General features: G+C 42.0%; 1 protein-coding gene and 1 long non-coding RNA gene across 2 annotated transcripts in view; one reads left to right on the forward strand and one right to left on the reverse strand.

The window, feature by feature from the left end:
• LOC311517213 overlaps positions 1–4,512 on the reverse strand; it is a 68,929-nt gene extending 64,417 nt beyond the window's left edge. The window contains exon 1 of the long non-coding RNA XR_014710638.1: positions 4,254–4,512. This is a non-coding gene — a long non-coding RNA (uncharacterized lncRNA). The remainder of the gene's footprint in view (positions 1–4,253) is intronic.
• ZFAT (zinc finger and AT-hook domain containing) overlaps positions 1–26,313 on the forward strand; it is a 136,983-nt gene that overhangs the window by 726 nt on the left and 109,944 nt on the right. Inside the window, exon 2 of the mRNA XM_084621848.1 lies at positions 16,403–16,573. Coding sequence (XP_084477974.1) covers positions 16,403–16,573 — 171 coding nt within the window. The remainder of the gene's footprint in view (positions 1–16,402; positions 16,574–26,313) is intronic.

Genomic DNA, 26,313 nt, shown 5'->3' on the forward strand with positions numbered 1-26,313 from the left:
CCCCCTCCCCGTGCCCCTCTTTGGGGCGGGAAAGGACCGGCCCCTGCCGCGGCACCGGGGCCTTCGCCTTTCCCAGGCAGGGGCCGGGGGAAGGCCCGCCCCCGGGCCGGGTGGGGCTTCTGTCTGCGCTGGGAAGTCCACATCTGGGCCGGGGGAATCCCTGCCATGGGGGGAAGGGAGCCAGCCTTTCCCGTGTGTGACTCCCAAGCCCTGGCTTCGGGTCCCCCGCGCCCCCCTCTGCCTGTCGGAGCGAGCTGGGCCAGGAAGGCTGGGTGGAGCGGGGCGCCGAGTACTCCCCTGCTGCCTGGAGATGGTGGCCAGGAGTCCCTCCGCTCCTCCCCACGGTGTTGTGTGCCCCGCCATAGGGTGGGAAGGGGCGGACGGACTCAGGTGACCCAGGAGGGTTTTTTGGCATATAATTTACTCTTAAGGAAGAAGTGCTGCTAAATCTCTCTCTATAACGAAGCTTCTGTGTTGCTAGAAGTATTTTAGAGACGGCCCAGCATTGCTTACATTGAGATTCCTAAGGGTACCCGTATCTACCAAAGCCAGTGGTCTGAACCAGGGGAGTGCAAACTAGGGCCCATGGACCAGATCTGGCCCGTCAGGGCTTTCAGTCTGGCCCCCTGGGATTGCCAGCCCCGTGGCACAGCGGGGCTAAGGCAGCCTCCCTGGCCCCGCGCTGCAGCTGGTACCACATCCCAGTGGCCCCTGGGGGAGGGGGGGCAGAGGGCTCCCTGCGCTGCCCTTGCCTGAAAGCACCCCCCCCCCCGCTCCCATTGGCCAGGAACGGGGAACCGTGGCCAATGGGATCTTCGGGAATGGTACCCGCAGATGAAGGCAGCGCGTGGCGGAGCCATCTGCCCCAGCCCACCCCCAGGAGCCACTGCCGGACATGCTGGCTTCTGGAGTGGCATGGGGCCAGGGCAGGCAGGGAGCCTGTATTAGCCCCGCTGTGTGCTGCTGCCACCCTGGAGCCACTCAAGGTAAGCAGTGCCTGGCCGGAGCCCGCACCCCAAACCCCTCCTGCATCCCAACCCCCTGCCCTGAGCTCCCTAACCCCCTGCCTTGAGCCCCCTGCCACACCCCTTCTGCACCCCCACCCCCTGCCTTGAGCCCCCTCCTGCACTCTGCACCCCCACCCCCTGCCTTGAGCCCCCGCCGCACCCCTCCTGCACCCCATCCCCCTGCCCTGAGCCCCCTCCTGCACATGGCACCCCCTCCCACACCCCACACTTCCTCCCGCACCCTAACCCCCTGCCCCAGCCCTACGTTTATGGCCCTGCATACAGTTTCCCCATCCAGATGTGGCTCTGGGGCCACAAAGTTTGCCCACCCCGGTCTAAACTGCTTAGAAGGGTGCCAGAAAAAAGCAAAAAGTAGTTTCTAATGTTCATGTGTGAAAATAACTTACAAAGGGGAATAACTATAAAATGTCCTGCTAATGTGTACTGAACTGGTGTCATTTTTTGTATTTCAAATGTCTATAAAAAAGCAAATTATGGCTATCTTGTGCAAATAGCAGAATCAATCTACATAATGTTACGTGAGGGCATAGATTAAAATTGGAGATATGCCCTGCATTATGATTGGAGTTCAAGCGTGTTTGGGTGCCTTGAACTTGACTTTCAGACAACTGTTGTGCACAATGCCTACAGTTCCAGGTGATTTCAGGTAGAATTATGGATACTCTGCACTTCAAAAAGTCAGGTTCAAGGCATCTCAAGTAGGGTAGCCAAAAATCAGTGGCCAGTTTTGAGGATGTTGGTTTATTTTCTTATGAGCGTCTTCAGTGTATTTTGCTTCAGAAGGCAGTACCTTGCAGGATAGGGTCCCTAAAGTGTAGAATGCAGCACCAGTGTTTGACCACAAGAGGTTGCTACTAGAATATGGAATGTAACTTTTGTTGTCTATGAATGTAAGATAACTATAACCTTGTAGAACATTTAGTTAGATGGTGCATGTTTTTAAAAAATTATATGAGAAAAGGTACATATAGTATAAATCAGATATTTATATCCTAGTGTAGATATTTTGTAGGCTCTTTTAGCCAGTTGTTGTAACAATAGGATCTCTACCAACATTATAATCCACTATCCTATATACTAAGAACTTAACTGTTGGTTATGTCCCTTGATAAGTAAATGGATCTCTTTAAACTGTAGCAGTGTGCATACAGACTTGATTTTCTTGTATGAATTTTGTCACTTGTGTCGATTTCAGCCATTTTTAAAAGAATGTTTGCTACATTTGATTCCTACCTAAATTGTTTCATGGTCAGATGAAAGCAAGTACTAAGTATCAATTTGCTTTGCTATCTTGTCAGGCAAAAGCCTCACTTTCTGTATGTGATGAATAGGCCACATAAGTTTTTCATTGTTTAAATTTCCTGGTGACAAGGTGTATTGAATTGCTGATTTTGAGATGTGGCATTGGAGTTTTTAGACTTGAGTCATCCTGTCTAGACTAAACAAGTAATTAAATTTTTTTTCATCCAGTTCTGAAGTCTGTATAGTTCAGGCAGAATGTTTTTTAGTTTTTTTTTTTTTATATGAGAGAGAATGTACTAACTATTGGGCTACAAGGTATCTATGGGTTTTTCTTTGTTCCTCCTGTTGAAACTGTTCCACTTTGTATAAAACATTGATTGCAGCAGGGATTGGAACCTAGATATCCCAGGTGAGCATGTTAATCACTGGGTTATAGAATCATTTTCACTTTCTCTGACCCAGACACCTCACCACCTCCTCTCAGGTCTCCCACATTCCAAGGAGGATTAAGCCACAGTGAGCTAAGGTCACTTCAAATGACAGCATCTAGGACTTTTTGTACGTTTAGTTGGTTCGTTTATAATTTTCCTGAGAGTCCGTGTGTAGATAAGCCCTAGGACTCCCAATGTAAATGTAATGTAGACAAGGCTTTTGTAAGAATCAATAGGAAATATGGCACTGTTTAGTGTCCTACAGGATGCGTAGCACCTTTAAACTTCTTGCTGAAGCTTTACTTGTGCGGAGCTTACTGATTAAAAAGAATGAAATGATGATTTTCACCACACCAAAGAAAGAGAACTAAAATTAGTTAATGCCAGTATTTTCCCTCAACTTGTAACTCTAAAGTGTTAATGGGTGGTGGTGGGGAAGAAAGGCCTGAAGATCAGATCTTTGGCTAAGTGTCTGCTCTTGAGGCAAATGTATGGGTAACTGAAAATCATAGTTGTTCCAAGCTCCTTTTTTGAAGGATGGAAAAATGCAATTGGCACAATTAGTTGCATTTCATCAAGATTATGAAATACTGCAGATTGTCTGAAGGTATAAAAATAAGTGCATTAGCATATTTCACAATATTTTGAAGAACGTCTGACTTTTCTTTGTGTATCTATTTTAACCTGCTTATTTTCTATGTGGAATACCCTGAATACACAATGGCTCAGCAGCAAGCCAACAAAACCCACAGCTACATAGTAACACATATTTGAATACAGATTACAAATATGCAGAAAATAGTGCTCCTCTCTGACAAGCCAAGAATGGTTTGCTGCCTTTTTGCTATGTCACTTTTGTTAATGCGTTCGGAGTTGAAAAGGAGTAGCATAATATGTGATACTACATATATTATAATTCTGTATATGTGCAGTTCAAAATATAAGTCTATTTACTTAACACATCACAAAATTGTTCAGTTCTTTTTATGTTCAACTAAAATTATTGGCTTGTTACTTGTTACTCCTGTGTTAAATATTAGTATGAAACTTGGATACTTCTTGTTTGAGCTAAAGTAGTTACACCAAAGAAAAAATTGTTTATATTCATGTGTGAGTCCCCTCTCCCCCTTTTCTGGAAAACCCTGTAACGCTGCCTGCAGTGACTCAAGACTGTGAGCACCAACGTCAGGGTAGATATTAAGAGCAAGGCCACAAACCCCAAAATAGTTATGAGTTCTATACTTAGGCCTTGTCTACATTGCACAGTTTTGTCATCAAAAGGCAGCTTCTGCTGACAGAACAGTGGAGGTGTACGCACTACGAAGCTACTATTGGCAGCAAAACTCTGCTGTTTTGCCGACAGAATAAAACCACCTTTAGAAGAGGCATAGAGCTTTCTGCAGCAAAGTTAAAGTGACAAAGCATCAGTGTAGATGCTGCTGTTAGTTATGTCGACATAACTGGCCTCCCCTAGTATCCCACAATGCCCACCACCCTGACCGCTCTGCTCACTGTTTTGAACTTGGCTGCCCTGCAGGCATGCACCCCTCACCTTTCAAAGCTCCAGTAAGCTTTGACATTCCTCAGCATGGAGAGCTCTCAGCGGTGCTGAAGATGCCGGTTATGGTGGCTGAGAAGGCTGTGGGAGAACTCGGAGGGAATCACAGAACCATCAGTATGGAATCAGCAGGCAGGCAGAGCAGACTGTTGCTGCAGGAGTGACAGGTGGGAGAGACTGCTGCGCAGTGCAGAGCCAGGGGATGATGTGAGGGGTGTTCCCTTCCCCCAGGCTTGGTTGCCTAGGCTGCTGTCTGAACTTAGAGACAGCATGCTGACACACTGTCTTTCTCACATACGCTCTCGCCCCACTACAATCTCTCTCATGCTTCTCCAATACATACTCTGTTTCTGTGTCTTCCCTCCCACTCCACACACACACACACTCCTTTCCTCCCTCCACACTTCAGTTGAAAAGCAGCTGGCAATCTAGTAGGATGCCCATGGAACGATGGGATTGAGAAACCTGCATCATGTGACGCTGTACCTGGCGCATGAGGCATTGCAAACCCTTTCCAAAGAACCCTGCAGCCAGCTGCATGGTGGGATAGCTACCCACAGTGCACTGCTCTTTGTGTCAATGCAAGAGCTGCTAGTGTGGATGCGCTCTGCTTACACAAGGAACATAGTGTGGACATGCAACAGCGGTTTAATTAAAGCGGCATACATTTTGTCAACAAAACTCTAGTGTAGACAAGGCCTGAGATGTTCCCAACCAATTATCAAGTGTGAGCTCCTCAGGCACGATAACAGTCTTAATATGGAGTCACAGACAGTCCCCTTGGGTACTCCAATCTATCTTGCCACCCACATGAGCGTACCTTTGTGATAGATGGTCTCTTACACCAAGAATAAGAGAAATAGTCAGGCTACTCCCAGTCCCGAAGGACCAGTCATGCACCCCAAGTCAGTTGCACCTTAGATCTTATCCCAAACACAACACTTGTAGCCAATCCTATAATAAACTATATAAAGATTTATTAAATAGGAAAAGGAAACCAGAGAATTATTTAGAAAGTTAAAACAGGTAAACATAGATACACAAATGTGTTGCAATCTTACATTTAAAAAGGTAGTAAAAGCTGCTATAATCAGATTCTATATGTCCTTTAGGGCTAATTCAGGCTAAACTGCTGGGGATCTTTCTCTTATGCTGAGAAACATTTTGCCCCACAGAGTCCGAGCAGCACACAAATACCAACTTCCTTTTCTTTGTAGTTTTATCCCCCTTCTGCTGAGCTGAGCTGCAAACTCAGCTGATGGGAGGAGTCCACTTGCCTGACTCACTTTCACAGGGAGGAGAGCAGAACAACAGAAGTCTTTTGTCCTCTTGTTGATAGTATGTAGGGAGAGTCCAGTTGCAGAGTGCCACTGTCAAGGTTCCTCCCCCACTCTGAACTCTAGGGTACAGATGTGGGGACCTGCATGAAAAACCTCCTAAGCTTATCTTTACCAGCTTAGGTCAAAACGTCCCCAAGGTACAAAATATTCCACCCGTTGTCCTTGGACTGGCCGCTACCACCACCAAACTAATACTGGTTACTGGGGAAGAGCTGTTTGGACGCGTCCTTCCCCCCAAAATACTTCCCAAAACCTTGCACCCCACTTCCTGGACAAGGTTTGGTAAAAAGCCTCACCAATTTGCCTAGGTGACTACAGACCCAGACCCTTGGATCTTAAGAACAATGAACAATCCTCCCAACACTTGCACCCCCCCTTTCCTGGGAAATGTTGGATAAAAAGCCTCACCACTTTGCATAGGTGACCACAGACCCAAACCCTTGGATCTGAGAACAATGAAAAAGCATTCAGTTTCTTACAAGAAGACTTTTAATAAAAATAGAAGTAAATAGAAATGAAGAAATCCCCCCTGTAAAATCAGGATGGTAGATATCTTACAGGGTAATTAGATTCAAAAACATAGAGAACCCCTCTAGGCAAAACCTTAAGTTACAAAAAAGATACACAGACAGAAATAGTTATTCTATTCAGCACAATTCTTTTCTCAGCCATTTAAAGAAATCATAATCTAACACGTACCTAGCTAGATTACTTACTAAAAGTTCTAAGGCTCCATTCCTGGTCTATCCCCGACAAAGACAGACTGTAGACAGACACACAGACCCCTTGTTTCTCTCCCTCCTCCCAGCTTTTGAAAGTATCTTGTCTCCTCATTGGTCATTTTGGTCAGGTGCCAGCGAGGTTACCTTTAGCTTCTTAACCCTTTACAGGTGAGAGGAGCTTTCCCCTGGCCAGGAGGGATTTCAAAGGGGTTTACCCTTCCCTTTATATTTATGACAGCCACAATAGTCTTTCTGGTATCAAAAAATCTTTTGTTTTGGAAAGGGTGTAACACTTTTTATTGAAGATCAGCCCTTCTTACTAATTAATATCTCTCTCCTGTGTGGTGATTTACCTGGTCACAGAGGCTCACAATATAGCTGTTCAAATATTACCTGAGGGGTACAAATGTTGTGAGATTATAGAATGCCTGTGAGTTGCTGCATGCATCAAAGTCTAAACACTAAACACATTCTTATAATTCAAATCCTTTTTTTAACTATCTAACATGGAGGTGAGCCAGACTGTTCCAGCTACGTATTTGTCAGTGTTCAGTTGAGACATGGGGAGCTTGGCATGAACTGGCACTGGTCTGCCAGTGTCACAAACCCCAAAATTGTAATTCTAGGTGTTTGGAGCTGAAAAGTCTCCTTTTTGTTTGTAAGTAGTTGTTACTAAAAGCATAATTTTGTAAGGAGAGCTATGTGTTGACCTTTTGATATAATGAAAAGCATCAGTAGTTATACTGCACATGAGTTTTGAACATCAATCCTTTTATGTTTATTTGCTCAGTCAGTGATCCTTATGTTAGTGTATTATCATTTTTTCTGTTACAATACAAAACTTCAATATGAATAATAATTCTAGCCTTGTTATATTGTGTTCAACCAGCTGCAGATTTTAGGTCAGCAGCGGTGGGTGTGTATAGGAAGCAATGCCAAAATAGCAAAGTTTTGTGTTTTTGTAGCATGATGCAACAAAGTGCAGAAAGAAACTGATCACTTAGGGTGTGTCTACACAGCAAAGAAAAACCCGTGGCTGGCCCATTCCAGAAGACTTGGGCTGTCGGGCTGTTTCATTGCTGCGTAGACTTCTGGGCTTGGCTGGAGCCTGGGCTCTAAGCAACTGTGGGAGGGTCTCAGAGCTCGGGCTCCAGCCTGAGCCTGGAATTCTACACAGCAACGAATCAGCCCCACAGCTCGAGCCCCACAAGCCCGAGTTGGCTGGCATGGGCCAGTCGTGGATTTTTCCTTAGACCCACCCTTAGTGTTTTTACAGCTAGGCTTGCCAGAGGCTGCATTGGCATGCCCTGCTGGTAGATGAGTTATAACTGGACCATGTTGCACAGAGCAGTATTGGTAAAGTATTCATGAGAACACTGATATAGTGGCAGATGTTAATTTGCAGTTAATATATAGGTCTTTGTAGAATATTTAAAATTCCTGCTTAGTTGTCATACAGTGAGTTCTCTGTGCAGTACAGTTCACATGCTAAAATGTATTGTGGTGAAACTCTGTGGGATCTGTTCTTCACTCAGTCCACTATCATAGCTGCTTTTACAGGTGTGAGCACTGAGAGAGATTTGGAGCTGTAGTTCACGTTGAGGAACTTAGACCTGTTGGAGGAGGGATAGCAAGAATATTGCTGCCAAAAAAGTTTTGTTATGTATTTCCAATTATTTTGTGTTTGTGATTAACATTTTATTAAGCTCAGAAGCATCTCTTCTCATTCTTGGCTAATCCCACATTATTTTTAGGCTGTACTCCCTGGATGTGCATGAAAGCAAAAAGGAATTTGCGTGCAGTGGTTTTAAGGGTTTTCAAACAGGAAATCTAAAAGTATTTTTATAGGTCATTTATCTAATGGTTGAATTATTGAGTGTTGTGTTTTATGTCATTTAATATGTGCTCGAAAACGCTGGAATAGAGCAAGTAGGGGTGCTGTGTCCATGCTAGGTAGCACAAGTACTTGCCTGCCTATCTCTGCGGGCTGCTGAAGGAGTGAGGAAACTGGGAGGAGCTGACCTTGGGGAATTAGGGAGGAGTAGAATGGCAGAGGAGTGGGGAGCTAGGAGGAGCTGGAAAGAAGCAAAGGGAAGCTAGGAAACAAGGTATGGGGAACTGAACCAGAGACATGGCTGTGGGATTCATTGGGAAGTTGGGAGATGCTGAACTGGAGAGCTGCCAGCTGTGTTGCTGGAGCAGAGATTGTTGATCCGTGGCTAAGGCCTTGTGTACACTGTGGCTTAGTTTTCACTGCCAAAAAGGTGTATGTTTACAGTGACATAACTATCTCACTGTGAAATCCTAGGGGAGACAAGGCACTGTAGCTTTTACTGTGATGTGGTTAGGCAGGCTCACCTATGAGAGGGGCATAGTGTTGACCTTGCCTGCTTATATCATGGTAAAAACTACCAAGTTGTGTCCACTAAGATTTTCCAGCAAGATAGCTAATACAGGTTAATTATCACACTGTAACATACAAACTGAAAAGCCACCGTTTTTGACACTGAAGACAAAGTCTAAGCTTTTAAGTTGACCTGCTAACTCGTACGAAAACTACAAACTGCTTTGTCTTCAATAAGATTTTAACTTGAATAAAGAACACACTTTTTGCACACTAAAGCCAAGGCATAAATGGAAGAATGGAGAAGCAGGGTTGTGGGAGGTGCAAGAAAACAAGTATCCTGTGGCTGTGTAGGTGAGTGAGCATAGAGGTGTATACATGTAATTTAGGAGTATGTGGCTAGGTATAGAGAGGGAAGAGTAAGAGAACTTAGTAGAGGGTATAAAAGACATTGGGGAGGGGAAAGAAAGGGAAATACTGAAATGGCACATATATATGCTAGGATGCAAACAAAACAGTGGAACTGAAGAATGGTGTAAATTAAGGAAGGAAAGAATTACTAAAGAGAGAAGAAAATATGAACTGAAGGAACTACAGTAGAACCTCAAAGATATGAAAAACAGAGTTACAGACTGACTGGTCAACCGGACACCATGTGGAATGGGAAGTAAGCAATCAGGCAGCAGCAGAGACAAACAAACAGTAAATACTATATTGTGCCTGTATTGCATCTTAAAGGTAGGCACATCTGCGCTGCCTGTCCCCGCCCACTACTCGCCACATGGAGGGCAGCCACTTACAGGTAGGAGGTGAGGATGCTGAATTTCACAGGCACAGCTGTGAGCCCTGGAGCAGGCAGAGGAGGATTAGTGCTGGGGATGGGTCTGCAGCTTTCCTGTAATCCGGGGCGCAGTTCCCTCCTGGGAAAGAAACTTCATGAGCTTCTGCTGGAACCTGGCCTGGAAAGTTTGCTGCTGGAGCCCAAGTTCCTGCCTGCATGCTCCACTCTGGAGGAGCAGCTCAGTTTTAAAGGGCCCCAGCCTGCACCGGGTGCCCACTGATGCCATGGTGTCCCAGGGTGCCTCACTCATTACCCTTGCAGCCAGGGGGTAGAACCAGCTGCCTGTGCACACCCCCCATCGCCGGGCAGCCACTTACAGGTAAGAGGTGAAGATGCTGAAGTTCGCAGGCACAGCAGTGAGCCCCCACTCTGAGCAGCCCTCCCTGAGGAGCATAAACGTCTTGTTCAGAGTTACGAACATTTCAGAGTCATGAACAATCTCCATTTCTGAGGCGTCCATAACTCTGAGGTTCTACTGTATACAATACAATTGGGAGGAAAGACACAAAGGTGTAATGTGATCTTGGGCATATGCCTAAGTTTAAGCATGTGCCTAAGTGCATGTAGGATCAGGGTCTTAATCCTGAGGTTAACTTTGCATTTAATTATGGAGTTAGAGTTGCTTTTGACTCCTACAGAACTGCAAGAAGTGTTGTTAGATATATACCTTTTAAAATATTGGCTGTGTTGATAATTTTAGGTAATTGCTTGGGATACATATTACCAGGATTTGTTTGATGTATTGGTATGTGTGCAGGTCCAGCCTTATGTAAAATGGCACCCTGGGCGAGGCTGTACGTGGAGCAGGGTTGGGTGGTGGAGCTTGGCTGGGGGCAGAGTGAGGCGGGGAAGCGGGGGCTAGGAGCAGGCGGGCGGAGTGGAGGTGCAGGTAGAGTGGGTGATGGGGGTGGACTGGGGCTGGAGGTGGTGCTGGGGGTGAAGCTGCAGGGAGGGGGATGGAGCAGAGATGCAAGCCGCGCAGAGAATGGGGGCGGAGCAGGGCTGGAGATGGACTGTGGCTGTGAGCTGAACGTGCCTCAGGGGCGGAGCCAGACAAGGGCAGCAGGGAGGGGGGATAGTTATTGTAATACCCTCTTGACAGCACAACCCCCCCCCTCATGGCGCCCACGTTGACTACTAAGGCTGGCCTTGTATGTATGTGTAAGTATATATAGAGATAATATACCTCTTTCTTTCTGCCAAGCAACAGCCCTGGACAAGTTTAATTTCAGTGAGTTTTTTCCCATATAAAATATTTTAAAATGGTTACAATTTGGTTAAAAAAAAAATTCTGGACTGTTCCCATTGTATAATCACCGTGGCAGTCTAAAAGCATATTTTGTGATCTTATCTCAACCATGTTTTTTAAAATGAAGCTCTGGTGTAGCTTTGAAAAGTGTTGAGTGTTACGTGTTTGAGACAATTTTTTTGTGGTGCTTTAAATCAAAAGGTAGGGAAGTTGTCTTGTGATTAATGGAAGGGACTGGGAGACAGGAAACCTGGGTTCTGTGCCAGGGTATTCAACTTGCTGTATAACCTTGGGAAGTCACTTAATCTACCCATGCCTTATGCTTGATCAGTAAAATGGAGATATTTTTCAGACATTAGCTAATTAAGCCTTACCACATCTCTGGGAGTTAGGAAAGTGCTTGAGATATTTGGAAGAATAATATGAAGACAAAGTATAGAAACAGCTTGTTTATAAATTGTATTTGTTACTTGCTTAGTTTGTAATGTTGGGTTTTTTGGAGGAAGGTTGTTTTTTGTTTTTGTTTTTGTTAATTCATTTTGGCAGTTTTTTCATTTAAAATTTGATTAAAATTTAGGTTTACGTCACTTGAAGCTTTTTGATTATTAAAATAACACAGCTATCAAATATATTTAGCAAACTGAATACTTTTTAATATTTTTGGCTGATAGTCATATTATTTGTTTACCGACATAATTAATTTACGGTTTCTTTGATTCTCTGCATACTTAATTTCTGTCTAATTGCTCTGTTGACTTCCCACCTAATTAATTATCCACTGCTTAATCATTGATTCTGTGCAGACTTAATTGACTTATTGCTTATTTGATGCATTACACTTAATTGACTATTTAATTAATCTCCCTGTTTCTTCGCCACCTAATTAGCACCTGGTTGATCAACTGTCAGTTGCTTACTCATCACCTAATTGTTTAAGAACTATGATCAGCACGCTTATTCTCCTGCTGCCTGGACCGCGCCCTCCACCCTCTGCCCATTCTTCCTAACATTCTCCTTGTTTTCACTTCTCTACTCCAGTTTTATTGCCTTATATTTCCCTTCTTAATTCACATCCAGCCTCTGCATTCTACTCTCCTGGATATTCTGTATCCACAAAAAGAACAAGGACTCCGGTGGCACCTTAAAGACTAGCACATTTATTTAGGCATAAGCTTTCGTGGGTAAAAAACCCAGATGCATCTGAAGAAGTGGGTTTTTTACCCACGAAAGCTTATGCCCAAATAAATTTGTTTGTCTCTAAGGTGCCACTGGACTCCTCATCATTCTACTCTGTGACATTTCCCCATTACCACAATCCACACTCTTCATTGCCACCCTTTCTGTCCTTTGGCTCCATATATTCCAACTTTTCCTTTACTTTATGGTGTTGGTACCCTTTTTATTATACCATGTCTGATATCATCTTGTAAGCTCCTTGGGAGAGACCCTGTTTTTTATTATTATTGCCAGACACTTATTTCACTTTTGGGTTTCTGTAAAATATATATATAATTTGACTGTTTGTTTATGCACTCATTAGTCTTCTGCTAGCAGCTGGTCACTCTTCCTCTAGCACTCTTGCTGTTAAGAGTGAGAGGGGAAAAAGATGACCCTAAAGACACTTACCAGGAAAATGTAAGAAGGGATGAGGAGGCAGTGGAAAGTGGGCCAATCAGTCAGTTTTTCCTTTCCCCAAAGATTCAGGAAGGGGAGAGCAGACCAAATGGAATCTGAATATCAACTAGAAGATAAGACTCCAGAAAGTGAATGTCATCTGAATACTGGGGCATTCGTCTCTCTCTGGTAGCCACTGCATATTAACTTTTTCATTTTTGCTTAATGTTCATAGGTATTTTTACTCTGCATAGCACGAATCTTAAATACATATTTACATTTAGGAAGAACAGTTTTGACCTACTGAGTAAATAATATGCTTCATCGTATAAAATGAATACATATTAAGCAAGTAGAGTGGAATCTATTCAAGGAGCGTTTCTGTCACGTACGTAATATGCATTTTTAAAAATTGCCATAATATGTATGTGCCCAAGGCTGCAGAATGGCTGGGAAGGAGCCATACTGATCTTTTGAGAACACATTATGTACTTTAAATAACAGCTTACATACATAATTTAATGAAACATAATTTTAAGAGTTTTCCTGCAACATATGATGTTAAAGGAGCTGTAGATGTATGCTCTGTGCATTAGTTTGAGAATAATACAACTATCTCCAAAGACAAAACGAGAGGATGCTGTCATTAAAAAAAAAAACAAAAAAAAACAAAAACCCAACCCCAAAAACAAACAAAAATACCCCCACAAGAGTAAAAATAATGCACACAAGTCCAGCAGCAGAGGGGAGGCTATCAAGTTTATTGCACTGAATGCAGCATGTATGATACTCCTGGGGGAATTTTGTGCCACTGCACAATGCAGAATTTTACAGAAATTAATGTTTTTGGCCCACCATTTCCTTTCCGTGACATAAATGGGCTGCAGTGCTACTGGCTACCACTAGGGTCCGCTGGACCCAGGAGAGTGCAGCTTGCACATAGAAGACATTGCCGGGGGGAGGGGGGGGAGATGGCGTGAGAGTAGAGAGTTCCTGGTAGCTGCAGTTACCCACATGCCCTGAGGGAAGGGAGATGGTGGCGGGCAGGAAACTCCACACAAGCCTGGGACCCAGCAACAGGCTGTTTCTCCCTCTGGATCCCTTTGTGGTAGGGGAATGGGTGTCTGGGATGGGGTTGGGGGTCATGGCTGGGGTCGGGGGGGCAGAAGGGGGTTGTTGTCTGGCCTGGGGAGCCAAGGGGGGGAGGGAGGCTGGTGTCTGGGCTGGGGGACCACAGCTGGGCTTGGGGAGAGAGGGGGGTGGCTGTCTGGCCTGGGGGGTCTACGTCTGGGCTCTGGAGGGGTGGGGGCTGCTTGTCTGGTCGGGGGGGGCTGTGGCTAGACTCAGGTGGAGGGGTTGTGGGTGTTTGACCCCCTGGCTGAGCTCAAAGGGCGGGGGGGGAGGAGGAGGGAGAGAAACAAGAACTAGGTTGTCGTAGGGGTTTCTTTAACTCTCTACTCCTGGGGCAGTTTTTCTATTTGTATTGTTACAGACATACTTGCTAACAGGTATTTTGAAATAAATTACCAAAATAATTGAAACTGACGTGATTATGTAGTGTTATTTTGACAAATAAAATTTGCAGAATTTTAAAATATTGGGTACAGAATTTTTAATTTTTTGGCACAGAATTCCCACAGGAGTAGTACAATTATTTGCCTTGTGGGCAGGTGTCATACGTGTGCATTTGTGCACGTAGCTCATGGCCCTAAGAGACTGAGTATGGACTCCTGAGACCAAAGTGATGGAACTGGCAGAGTTAAGGGAGACAGAGAAATACATAGGGGAGACTTTCTGGGACACAGCAGAGCAGTCCCACCCCAATCTGATGTTCTCTATGCTTTTGAAAAGGATGAAAGTCTTGGGGAAGGAGAACATCAAGCTAGAGTGGAGGGAAATGATCCCATAGTTGGGACCCTCCTTCCAGATGATTTTGTGGTATCCTCTCACACTGAGGATATCCCTCCAGGGGAGGGAACTCCTGTTATTAGGAAGAGCCAGGTAATAGTAATGTGGGATTCAGTTGTTAGAAATATGTATAGATGGGTTTTTGATGACCAGGAGAAGCACATGGTGAATTGCCTGCTGGGTGCAAAGGTTGCAGACCTCTTGAGACATCTAGACAGGCTTATGTACAGTGTTGGGAAGGAACTGGTGGTCGTGGTACATGTAGGACCAGTGACATAGAGAGAGGTAGGAGAGCGGTCCTGGAAATCAATTTGAGGCTGCTAGATAAGAGATTAAAGTCCAGGACCTCCATGATAGCATTCTCTGAAATGCTTCCATTTCCATGCGCTGGGCCAGTTAGATAGGCAGAACTGCAGGTCTCAATGTGTGGATGAGACGATGGTGATCAGAGGAGGGATTTATGTTGATTAGGAAGTGGGAAACCTTTTGGGAAAGAGGAGCCGATACAGGAAGGCTGGGCTCCACCTAAACCAACATAGAACCAGATTGCTGGCATGTAAAGTTTAAAAGGTCATAGCTAGGTCCTTACCAAATTCAGGGTCCATTTTGGTCAATTTCATGGTCATAGGATTTTAAAAATAGTAAATTTCATGATTTCAGCTATTTAAATCTGAAATTTCCCGGTGTTGTAGTTTTAGGGGTCCTGACCCACAAAGGAGTTGTCAGGGAGGTTGCAAGGTTATTGTATGGGGAATTGTGGCACTGCTTCCCTTACTTCTGTGCTGCTTCTGGCGGTGGTGCTGCCTTCAGAGTTGGGCAGCTGGAGAGCGGCGACTACTGGCCAGGAGCCCAGCTCTGAAGGCAGAGCCGCTGCCAGCAGCAGTGCAGAAGTAAAGACAGCGTGGTATGGTATTGCCACCTTTACTTCTGAGCTGCTGCTTGTAGCCAACACTCTTCGGCCGCCCAGCCCTGAAGGCAGAAGCGCAGAAATAAGGGTGGCATGGTATGGCATTGCCATGCTTACTTCTGCTCTTCTAATGGCGGGCACTGCCTTCAAAGCTGGGCACCTGGCCAACAGTCGCCACTCTCCGGCCACCCAGCTCTGAAGGCAGTGTAGAAGTAAGGGTGACAATACCACAATTCCCTCTAAAATAACATTGTGACCCCCTGCAACTCCATTTTGGGTCAGGACCCCCAATTTGAGAAACTCTGGTCTCCCCCGAGAAATCAGTATAGTACAGGGTAAAAGCACACAAAAGACCAGATTTCACTGGGGGAGACTAGATTTCATGGTCCGTGATGTGTTTTTCATGGCCGTGAATTTGGTAGGGCCCTAGTCATAGAGGAATTTTTAAAATAACAGCTAGGGGAAAGCTGAGTGGTATGGAGAAGCTCATGAGATGATCAGTGGGACATGATAATACTAGGGTACAAAATATATAGGAATGACAGAGTAGGTCTCATGGGAGGTGGATGGGGAGTGACAACTGTATGTGAAAGAAAACAGAGTCAAATATGGTAAAAATCTGAAATGAATCACACAATACCATAGAGCTTGAAAAATGTACTGAACACCTACCAGTTGGAAGGTGAGATTTACTAGTTAGAGGCAGATACAAAGGATAAGTGAGTGGGAGATGAGGTCCAGGTGCATAAACCCGGTGTGACGCTCAGCTTCCCTTGCCATACAGAGCTGTTAACTGAGGGTAAAATGCTGGGATATTTATCAGGGTGCTGTTGCTGGAATCTGTTCAGGACGCCATCTTGTATCATCTTTTGACTAGTCGGTGTCTGATAAGCTTGAAGTGGAATCCCACAGTGATACTGAAAAAGAAAAGGAGCTTTTAATTCTTTTGCCCCTTGGAAAGTGTGTGTGTGTGTGTCCATCCGTATCTCTCTCCTGGCTGTGAGGAGATGGAGGGGAGGAAGTGTTCTCCTTTACTTTGCTCTTGACTTACCTAATGTTGTTTTCTATAAAAAATACTAATTTAAAACTATAATGTAGTCCTCCTCGCAGTTGATGATTAGCTGGTTTGGGTAAAAAAAAATAATCTGCGTGACTAGTAGGTTTTTAAGTAAACTGTTGATGTCAGAAATGTTAATGATTCTCTCTCTATTTTTTTAGGAATCAATTCCATCTTCATGTGTAAACTTTGTAACTTATTTTCACCGAATCAGTCAGAACTGTTGTCTCATGTCTCTGAGAAGCATGCAGAAGATGGGATTAATGTGGATGACATTGTTATTCCTCTCAGACCACTTACAGCACCCGCAAATACAAGCAAAAGTGGAGAAGGTACTGGCACAAACTGACGGGGATGCAATTTCCAATTACCAATTTAATTTAAAAAAAAATGTGCTGTGATGACTAAACTGTGTATAATTACATGATTTGTTTCTGTAGAGATCAGTTTTCATTACTTAAAACTGAGTTTTGTTCAGTACAAAATGGATAGGAAAAGGGACTTGGAAAAACTCAGCATGTGCTACAGGATGATTATATTGGTTTATTGATTTTAAATGTCAAGTGTTTCTCAGCCTTCTTCCTGAAGCTTTAATTTGGAGCTTTGTGACTAACATTGTCTAGCACTAACGGTGGAAACAGTTAAGTTTGCCTAGACAATCAGCCAGCACATCAGGAAAAAAGCATCTGCAGACTTTGCCAAGGTAGCTGATTGAATGTTGCCTCAAGATGTCTGTCTAACTCTGTGTGATTTCCATTTCAGATATCATCACTCTATGCAAAGATGGAAATAGCATGATTCATAATTTATAATTGTGCATAGACACTAGTGCTATTAAATTAAGCCATCCAATAGTCAAAGGTTGAATTAGTTACACAAAATAATTATCATCAGCTACCCATGGTAATAAATGTAATTTCCTCCACTGCTGAGAGTAATTGCAAATCTTTGTGATAATGTGGGGGTTAAAATAATTCAGATTTCATGATAGCACGTTCTTTCTTGAGCCCTAGCGGACAACTGTTTTATATTTTTGGCTAATCCTTTATTTTACAGAACTACCAAGATTTTGTGAATACCTGGTCATGTGACTGCTAAATTCTATCCAGAGTATATAAAAACATATTTTTTAAAAAACATACTGAAGCCAGTTTAAATAATACTTTTCATATCTATAGCATATGCATATGGTAGGTCTTCATTTACTAACTAGCAGTCTGGATTGATGGCTTTATAATTGGGTTAAATCTACACAGAATGAAGATCTCAGGCATGCGGAATACATCTTTCTTCGTCATAGTTTTGTTCCCAGTAACTCTTCACAAATTGTAGATAGTATCTCTGAACACAGTGAAACTTACTTCCATTTTACAATATATATGTATTTTTTAGTATTTAGTTTTGTGAACTTTTTTTTGCATGTGTGGCAGGGACTGTCTGCATTTTGTGTCTTGTAAGGAGCTAAACACACTGTCAGTGCTTAACAAATAATAAATAAATAAAGAGGTATCAGACTTATGCAGCTTTACTTAAGAAATGTTGCCATCACTACTTTGCATATCTAATTATGATGAAAAGTAACAGCTGTGCTATTTTTTAAAGTTGTCTTCTCATAAAGCTGTCTGAATAATTCTTTTCTGTTAGCCTTAATTTGCTTTGTCTAGACCATATGGCTGCAGCTTTTTCAAATTACATATAACAACTCCTACCACCCATAAGAATATTTCAGTCTTATTAACTGAGTTCCCCACAACTTAAAGATTTTCAACCCATATAAGTATTTGCTCCTCTACTGTAGATAGCACAAGCTTTTTGTTGTAGTTTTCAGTAGTCTGTTGGAAAATGTAGGATATTTATTGCACTCTTCACTGGAGTGAGGTAAGGGATTTTGTGGGAAATATTCCTTCATGACATTACATTTTCCTTTCCTGTAGTGAAATCTACAGTGGACAAGGGAGTGAACGTCTTTTTTCTTATAAAATTCTGCTCAGTCAGGCCTGATGTGCTTCTCTTCTGTGTACTTCAGCCAGGTTAATACTATAACAGATGTGACTGGGTATGACTGAGTGCTGGTCATCTAGAAATAACAATCTCTTTTAAGTGCTTGTTGAGTGATATACAACAAAATTGTACTTTGCTAGACAGCGTGGTCTGCATTGTAAGAATAGGAAAAAGCCAAGGTTATTACAGGTGCCTGAGTTGGTGAATGTTGAGGTTTTATTGGAGCCCTCTCTGGAATATGTACCTTTTAGGAGTTCTATCTGAGGAATAATTAATGTTTTTGTAGCATTATGAAACTGTAAAATACTAGGTAAGTACTAAATATTATTATTATTGTTACTCCTTATCTCAAGTTTATAAGATCTATATGCTTTCAGTAGTTAGATCATGCTGCCTTCAACAATTAGTTTTATCTTAACCATTTTTATCTTCAGTAATACTGATTTTACATTTTTATAACATTTCTTGTTCAAATGGGTCCCAATACCCTTTGACAAATGTTGCTACTGATAATACAGATTACTCATAAATATTGCTATGTCCAACACTGAAGTACAGACATCTCTGATGTGGAAAGTGGCAGCCATTTAAGTAAGCCTGCATGACAGATTAGGATACACTGCTTCTTTTGAATGCAACATCCTCTCTAAACTTACCTTTAAGGCCACCATCTTCTAGCTCAGTAGTTCTCAAACTTTTGTATTGGTGACCCCTTTCACGTAGCAAGCCTCCAAGTGCGACCCCCCCCTTTAAATTAAAAACAATTTTTTATATATTTAACACCATTATAAATGCTGGTTGCAAAGCGGAGTTTGGGTTGGAGGCTGACAGCTCATGACCCCCCCATGTAATAACCTCATGACACCCTGAGGGGTCCCAACCCCCAGTTTGAGAACCCTTGTCTAGCTCTATGGGAGAGGTATCGTGTATGTATTTGCTGGTGCTGTGGGGCCTCTGTTCTTCTGCAAATATAAATATTAAGTTATAAGAACAAGACAAGCTTTTCCAATTGAAACTCCAGGGGAAATTTAGATGAGGCAGAACACATACTGCCCACGTTGGAATTTGGCCGGGATTCTTGAGTTAACACTAATAAACTTACAAAAAGTGCAGTGCAATCTTCTTCTAGCAAAAGGTCAGGGCCTCTTATTTTTTGTCTCATTTGAAAGACATCCTCTGCCCTTCTAACACCATGCTAAGGTGTTTGTTCATACCAACTCAAGAAAGAATGCCATCTCATGAATCACCAGGATCGTTTTCTACTCTACCTAACCCTGGTTAGGCTGAGATCCTTGAACTGCCAGTGCATCAGCATGGTTGGTGGTATAGGGGGATGCAGGTTCAGATTGTCACTACATAATCTACATATTACATAGGATTGAAAGAGGGGTGAGAGGTAGAGAGACAGAAGGAATGAAGAATAAACTGATGCACCTAAAATGTACAATCTTTTCATCCATTCATTAAACTGTCCCCCACAGAATAAAAAAACAAACCCAAATCTTTTCTCCCAAGACTTGTGCTCTCTGATGCACAACTGATTTTTCATTAAACTTTTCTGTTAAGTTGTATGGTACCATGTCATTCTGTGCTAAAATACATGTCTATGTACAAATTTGCCACATATATGTAGTCAGCCGCATAGCCAGGTGGAGGGAACAGGGGGAGCAATCCAAAAAAGAGGAGCCACCCGCTGCAGCGCTTTTACTCACCCAGCGGCAGGTCCTCACTTGCTCTGGGTGTCTTTGGCGGCACTGAAGGTCCTGCTGCTGAGGTGCCGCTGAAGACCTGGAGCGCTGCCGGGTGAGTACATCCAAAATATTTCACTATTGAGTGGGTTGGGGGTGGGGGCAGGGCTAGTCTTGGAGGTAGTCAGGAGGTCATGTTGGTGTCTCTGGATTATTTATTGCAATACAACACAAATAATTCCTGGACTTTTTACAGTGCTCTGTATAATATGAGTCTGTACTAGGGAAACTTCAAGGGAATAATTCTAAAAATAATTTTTCTGAACAATAACACAAGGGGATCATCAATAGACATATTTTGGACAGCACTGTACACATGTTCTGAATTTTTTCAGGTTTCAGAGTAGCAGCCGTGTTAGTCTGTATTCACAAAAAGAAAAGGAGGACTTGTGGCACCTTAGAGACTAACAAATTTATTTGAGCATAAGCTTTCGTGAGCTACAGCTCACTTCATCGGATGCATTCATTCAATTTTTTCAGACAGTTGATGATCATTAAATTGACTCATTTTAAGAAGCCTGTTTGAATAATTTCTGGAAAACAGCAGTATAAAAATAGTTTTATGTAGTTTATTCCATTAGTCTCTTTTTAAGTGTCGTCATTTTTTTTTTTTTTTTGGTCTGTGGGGATTTAATTATATATCATGGAATGTCTTCCCAACATGTTCTCGTCTGCATCCAATACTGATCAGTATGAAGATTGCTATGGAGAAGCTTGTGGTGCAGGGTAGAAATAATCAGAAATAGCTATGGATTTTTAATGAGATATTATTGGGGGTATTTTAAGGGATGCCATTGTCTTGATTTTTTAAAAAAAATTACTAATTTAAAAATGTTCCAATTTCTCATTGAACATCCTTTAAATAATATGTCCTGATTTTAAACAAATAAAATGTTAAATGATCTCTCTGTTCCCCTGTTGATGTTAAGTATCTTTTATGGCAAGGGTTAAAACTTGACTGACCTTTATGCTGTTGGTAGAATGCAACTGACTCTACATAAAGTGATGTCAAATGCACAGAGGAAAAAGAAGATTTTCTATTTTTGTTTTTATTTGTTATAGCAATGTCGATGTAGGTTCAATATTATGAATGGTAGAGGGCCAGTGTGGTCAGAGAGGCATTTGGAATTTTTGTCTAAGTGACTGCAGCATTATTCAACATCACACTTAGAAAAAATAACTCATACTGCGTAACTGTTTGAAATACAGCCTTTTCAGGCAACAGTAAAGTGGAAAGGGAGAAGAGGAAAGCTTTTACAGACATCTAAAGCCTCTCAGAATTTCCAGGTCATGATTAATTCATTTAAACCAAAATTTGTGTGAGCTCTCATGTTCCAGGGTATTCTGCTACCAAGAAATTATCAACAAGCCCCATAAAAATATTTGGGAATCTCTGCAAATCAAGCCCTTGATGGGGAAGGGACGTTGAAGCGTCATTTTGAGGGAGAGTGCTTGACCTTACCCACAAACTCCTTGACTCATGTATCAAATCATTACCTTGAAGGCAGTCCTGCATTCCAGAGGCAGGAACTACTACCAGACCTCTAAAGAGTTAGACTACTTAGTATCTTAACTGTTATTTCATTTTTTTAAAGTAAATGTAAATTTAAAGAAAGCAGAGAGAATAAAATACATCTCTTAAAATGTTAGTCATCCAAGAAGAGTTGTTCCTCTTCTACCTACTGCTTGTCTCACTTGATTTCTTTTTGGATAACATGCTTAATAAGGTTTTGTATAGTATCCTGAAGGTGGTGACTGTTATGGAAGAACAGTAAAAGCCTTATGGAAAGAGAGAAATGTAGCTTTATTAACATATTAAATCTCTGGACTTACTTATTTCATAGTAACCTGAGCTTTATCCAAATCTATACTTGGTGTGTTAGGTTTGACACATTAGGCCCATGAAGACCTTTTTATCAATAGATACAAGGAGAAATCTCTCTTTTTTTTTTTTTTTTTTTTTTTTTGAGCAGCATGTTAACGTGTTTAACTCAAGGGGCCAAATATTGATTGCTACACTTGTCTCAACTGACATGACCATTAAAGGTTGTGTGTGGAGGTACATGGAAAATTTTGAGGGCCTCCAAACTGCCTGTCTTTTCTTGACGTCATTTTTAATTATTGGAAAAGCTATATTTTCACTTGATTTGGATAACCTAAACCTTCAGAACACAGATGGTCAAGGGCTGCTGAAGGTAATGTGCAAGAGTAATTTTTTGTCCTATTTACAAGGAGGTTTTCTGGGCTGTGCTTAACATCTAATGCTTGAGGTACTCAGTGAAAACTTTACTGTATTCCTTAAACAGTCAAAACTGCAACTAGACACAATGTTTTCCTCTTCCCTTGAAAATAGTAAAATGATTACTGCTACCCTGTATTTCCTTCCTGCTCATTTGGATTTTGAATAAGATGCCTCCTTTTCCTTCCATAATTTCTTGTTCTTTCTTTCCCTCTTCTCTTCCCCCACTCTCTCCCATTCTATGTGACTTCATTTATTAATTATTTTTCATATGGCCTAGATTAACCTACTTCATGAGATTTTTGCCCCATGTGTTTGAAAATCATCATGACTGTCCTTTTAGCATCTCCTTTTTATGTCATTTAAGAATTTTACATTTACATGTCAGTCTCAATTTTTCACAAAGAGGATGGGCTTTGGCTTCATTTTAGTTATTAATACCACTTTGTGAAAGTTCTTGGACGGAGAGCAGTGGAAATCGAAATTTCTCTGTAATGAGCTCAGTTCAGATTTAACTTTTGGAATGTATTTTAGCTTGAATGATACTCAAAATGTCCTAATTAAAACCATTGGAATGGCAGTAACTGATTGACTACTTTGCACTTCTCCTTCTGCAACCACAAAACTTCTATTTTATGGCTTTTCCCTCTGTTTTGATCATGTACAGCTTCAAAGAAGAGGTGGAAAGAGAAATAGCAGTAGATGTGTAAAATTCCAAGCAGAATAATCTAATAGATTATTCCTTTTTTTTCACAACAGCATGAAGAGAATAGCAAGGTTTTGAAACGTATCTAATTTAGACACTTAGAATTAAAGGACCTCTCCAGTATTGCCTCCATAAATGTATCTTAAAATCCTGCATGCATCTTTTTTGTTTGCTTGCTTTCCGTGAACACTTAAGTAAGATTATTGGCAGAATATAAGATTTTTTGGGTGCTGGTTCATTGTTCTCTTCTCTGTGATATTTTAAAGATCACTGGCTGTGCTTTTATGCCGCCTTCATTGCATTTGTCACAAGTCAAAGTTACTGTGTGCTATAATAAAACTCCGAATAGTCTTTTAACCCTTCCGTTAATTCCAAAGTGCTGAAGAAGGCTCCACCTGTTGTAATGTTGATTCTAAAAGGGACACGGTGAACTCTTCCAGACACATGCACTGATTTTTCTATAACTCCCAAGAACCTTTCTTATCTGGTCCATGAATCCTGCTGAGAAGTACAGTAGATAGAGGGTTTTTTGAGTCTGATTCTTCTCCAGATGCTCCTGCCCTTATATCCAGAGTCCTCTGAAGATCCAGATGGGATATAACACCCTATCATATGCCCCTCCTCTCTGTTAGCATCAATGTGGGTAATCTCACTTAGTGTCAAGCTAGCCCCATTATTCTGGGAAAAGAAATCGACAACCTAAAAATATAAGTGCTGCCATACTGGGTCAGATCATGGTCTATCTTGCCCTGTATCCTGTCTCTGGCAGTGGTCTGTACCAGAGCTTCAGCAGGAGTGTACAGAACAGGATAATAATGGAATGCTTCACCAATGTCTTCTACTCCTTCAGGGAGTCAGAGGTTTAGAGTTGCCCTGAGAATGGGGTGGCTTTGCTGACCATCTTGGGTAATTGACCTATCCTCCGTGAATTTAGCTATGCTTAGTTTTTTAACCCAGTTATACTTTTGGCCATCACAACATCCCATGGCAATGAGTTCCACAGGTTAGTTGTGTGTTGTGTGAAAAAGTACTTCCTCTTGTTTCTATTAAACGTGCTGCCTGTTAATTTCATTGGGTGACCCCTGGTTTTTGTGTTGTGGGAAAAAAGGGTAAATAACGTTTCTATATTCACTTTTTCCACACCATTCATGATTTTACAGAACTCTGTCGTATCCACCCTTAGTTGTGTCTTTTCTAAGATGAACAGCACTAATCCTTTTAGTATCTCTTTGTATGGAAGCCTTTTCTTAACTTTAACCATCTTTGTTGCCCTTCTGTGAACCTTTTCCAGTTCCACTACATCCTTTTTGAGATGGGGTGTCCAGAACTGGACACAATATTCAAGGTATGGGTGCACTGTGGATTTATATAGTGGCATTATGATATTTTGTTTTCTACGTATCCCTTTCCTAGTAGTTCCTAGAATTCTGTTAGCTTTTTTGACTGCCGCTTTTTTGACATTGTGGATATGTAGTCAGAGAACTGTTCACGATGACTTCAAGATCTTTCTTGAGTGGCAACAGCTAATTTAGACCCCATTGTTTTGTATGTATAGTTGGGATTATTTTGTCCAACATGCATTACTTGCACTTATCAACATTGCATTTCATCTGCATTTTGTTGCCCAGCCACCCAGTTTTGTTAGATCCTTTTTAACTCTTTTCAATGAGTTTTGGACTTAACTATCTTGAATGATTTTGTACTGCGGCAAGCTTTGCCAATTCACTGTTTACGCACATTTCCAGACCATTAGTGAATCTGTTGAACAGGACTGGTCCCAGCATAGATTCTTGGGGGAACCTCATTGTTCACCTCTCTCCGTTGTGAAAGCCAGTCATTTATTCCTACCCTTTGTTTCCTATCTTTCATCCTCGAGAGGAGCTTCCCTGTTATCCCATGACTGCTTAGTTTGCTTAAGAGTCTTTGGTGAGGGACGGTGTCAAAGGCTTTCTTAAAATCCGAGTTCGCTGTATCAACTGTATCACCCTGATCCACATGCTTGTTGACATCTTCAAATAATTTTAATAGATTGATGAGGCATAGCTTCCCTTTACAGAGGCCATGTTGACTCTTTTTCAATAAATTGTGTTGATCTATGTGTCTGATAATTCTTTTCTTTACTATAGTTTCAGCTAATTTCCCTGGTACTGAAGGTAAGCTCACCAGCCTGCAATCACCAGGATCTCCTCTGGACACCTTTTAAAAAAAAATTGGTGTTACACTAACTACCTTCCAGTCATTTGGTACAGAGGCTGAGTTCAGTGATAGGTCACATATTACAGCTAGTAGTTCTACAGTTTCATATTTGAGTTCCTTTAGAGCTCTTGAGTGAATACCTTCTGGTCCTGGTGACTTATTACTGTTCAGTTTATTAATTTGTTCAAAAACGTCTTGTATTGACAGATCAATTTGGCACAGTACTTTGGATTTATTGCCCAAAAAGAATAGCTCTGATCTGTGTATCTCCCACACATCCCCTACAGAGAAGACGGATGCAAAGAATTCTTTCAGCTTCTCTGCAGTGTCCTTGTCTTTCTTGAGTGTTCCCCTAACACCTTTGTCATCTAGTAGCCACACTGCCTGTTTGGCAGGCTTCCTGCTTGTGATATACTTAAAAAATTCTTATTGTTAAGTTTTGTGTCTTCAGCAAGTTGTTTCTCAGATTCTTTTTAGGCCTGCCTTACAATAGTTTTACATGTTAGTTGCCAGAGTTTGTGCTGCTTTCTATTTTCCTCATTAGGATTTGACTTCCAAATTTTAAAGGATGCGTTTTTACCTCTAATGGCCTCTATTACTCTGCTGTTTAACTATGGTGGTGGTCTTTTGGTCTTCCCACTATCTTTTTTGATTTGGGGTCTACTTTTAATTTGAGCCTCTGTTATGGTGTTTTTAGTAGTCCCTGTGCTGCTTACAGGCATTTTACTCTTGTGACTGCTCTTTTTAACTTCCATTTCACTAGCATCTTCATTCTTGTATATTTCCCCTTTTTAAAGTTAAATGCTACTGTGGTGGGCCCTTTTGGTATTATCCCCTCTACAAGGATGCTAACTTAAATTACATTATGGTCACTATTACTGAGCATTTCAGTTATAGTTACCTCTTGGACGAGATCCTGTGGTTCACTTAGGACTAAATCAAGAATTGCCTCTCCCCCTTGTGGGTTCCAGGACTAGGTGCTCCAAGAAGCAGTCATTTATGGTGTCTAGAAATTTTATCTTTGCTTCACATCTTGCAGTGGCATTTACTCGATCAATATGGGGATAGTTGAAATCACACATTATTATTTTGGTTTCTGGTTGTGTAGCCTCTCTAACCTCCCTTAGCATTTCACAATCACTGTCACCATCCTGGTCAAGTGGTTGGTAGTATATTCCTGCT

The sequence above is a fragment of the Lepidochelys olivacea genome (genome assembly GCF_965140295.1).
Source record: "Lepidochelys olivacea isolate rLepOli2 genome assembly, chromosome: 2".
Classification (NCBI taxonomy): Eukaryota; Metazoa; Chordata; order Testudines; family Cheloniidae; genus Lepidochelys; species Lepidochelys olivacea.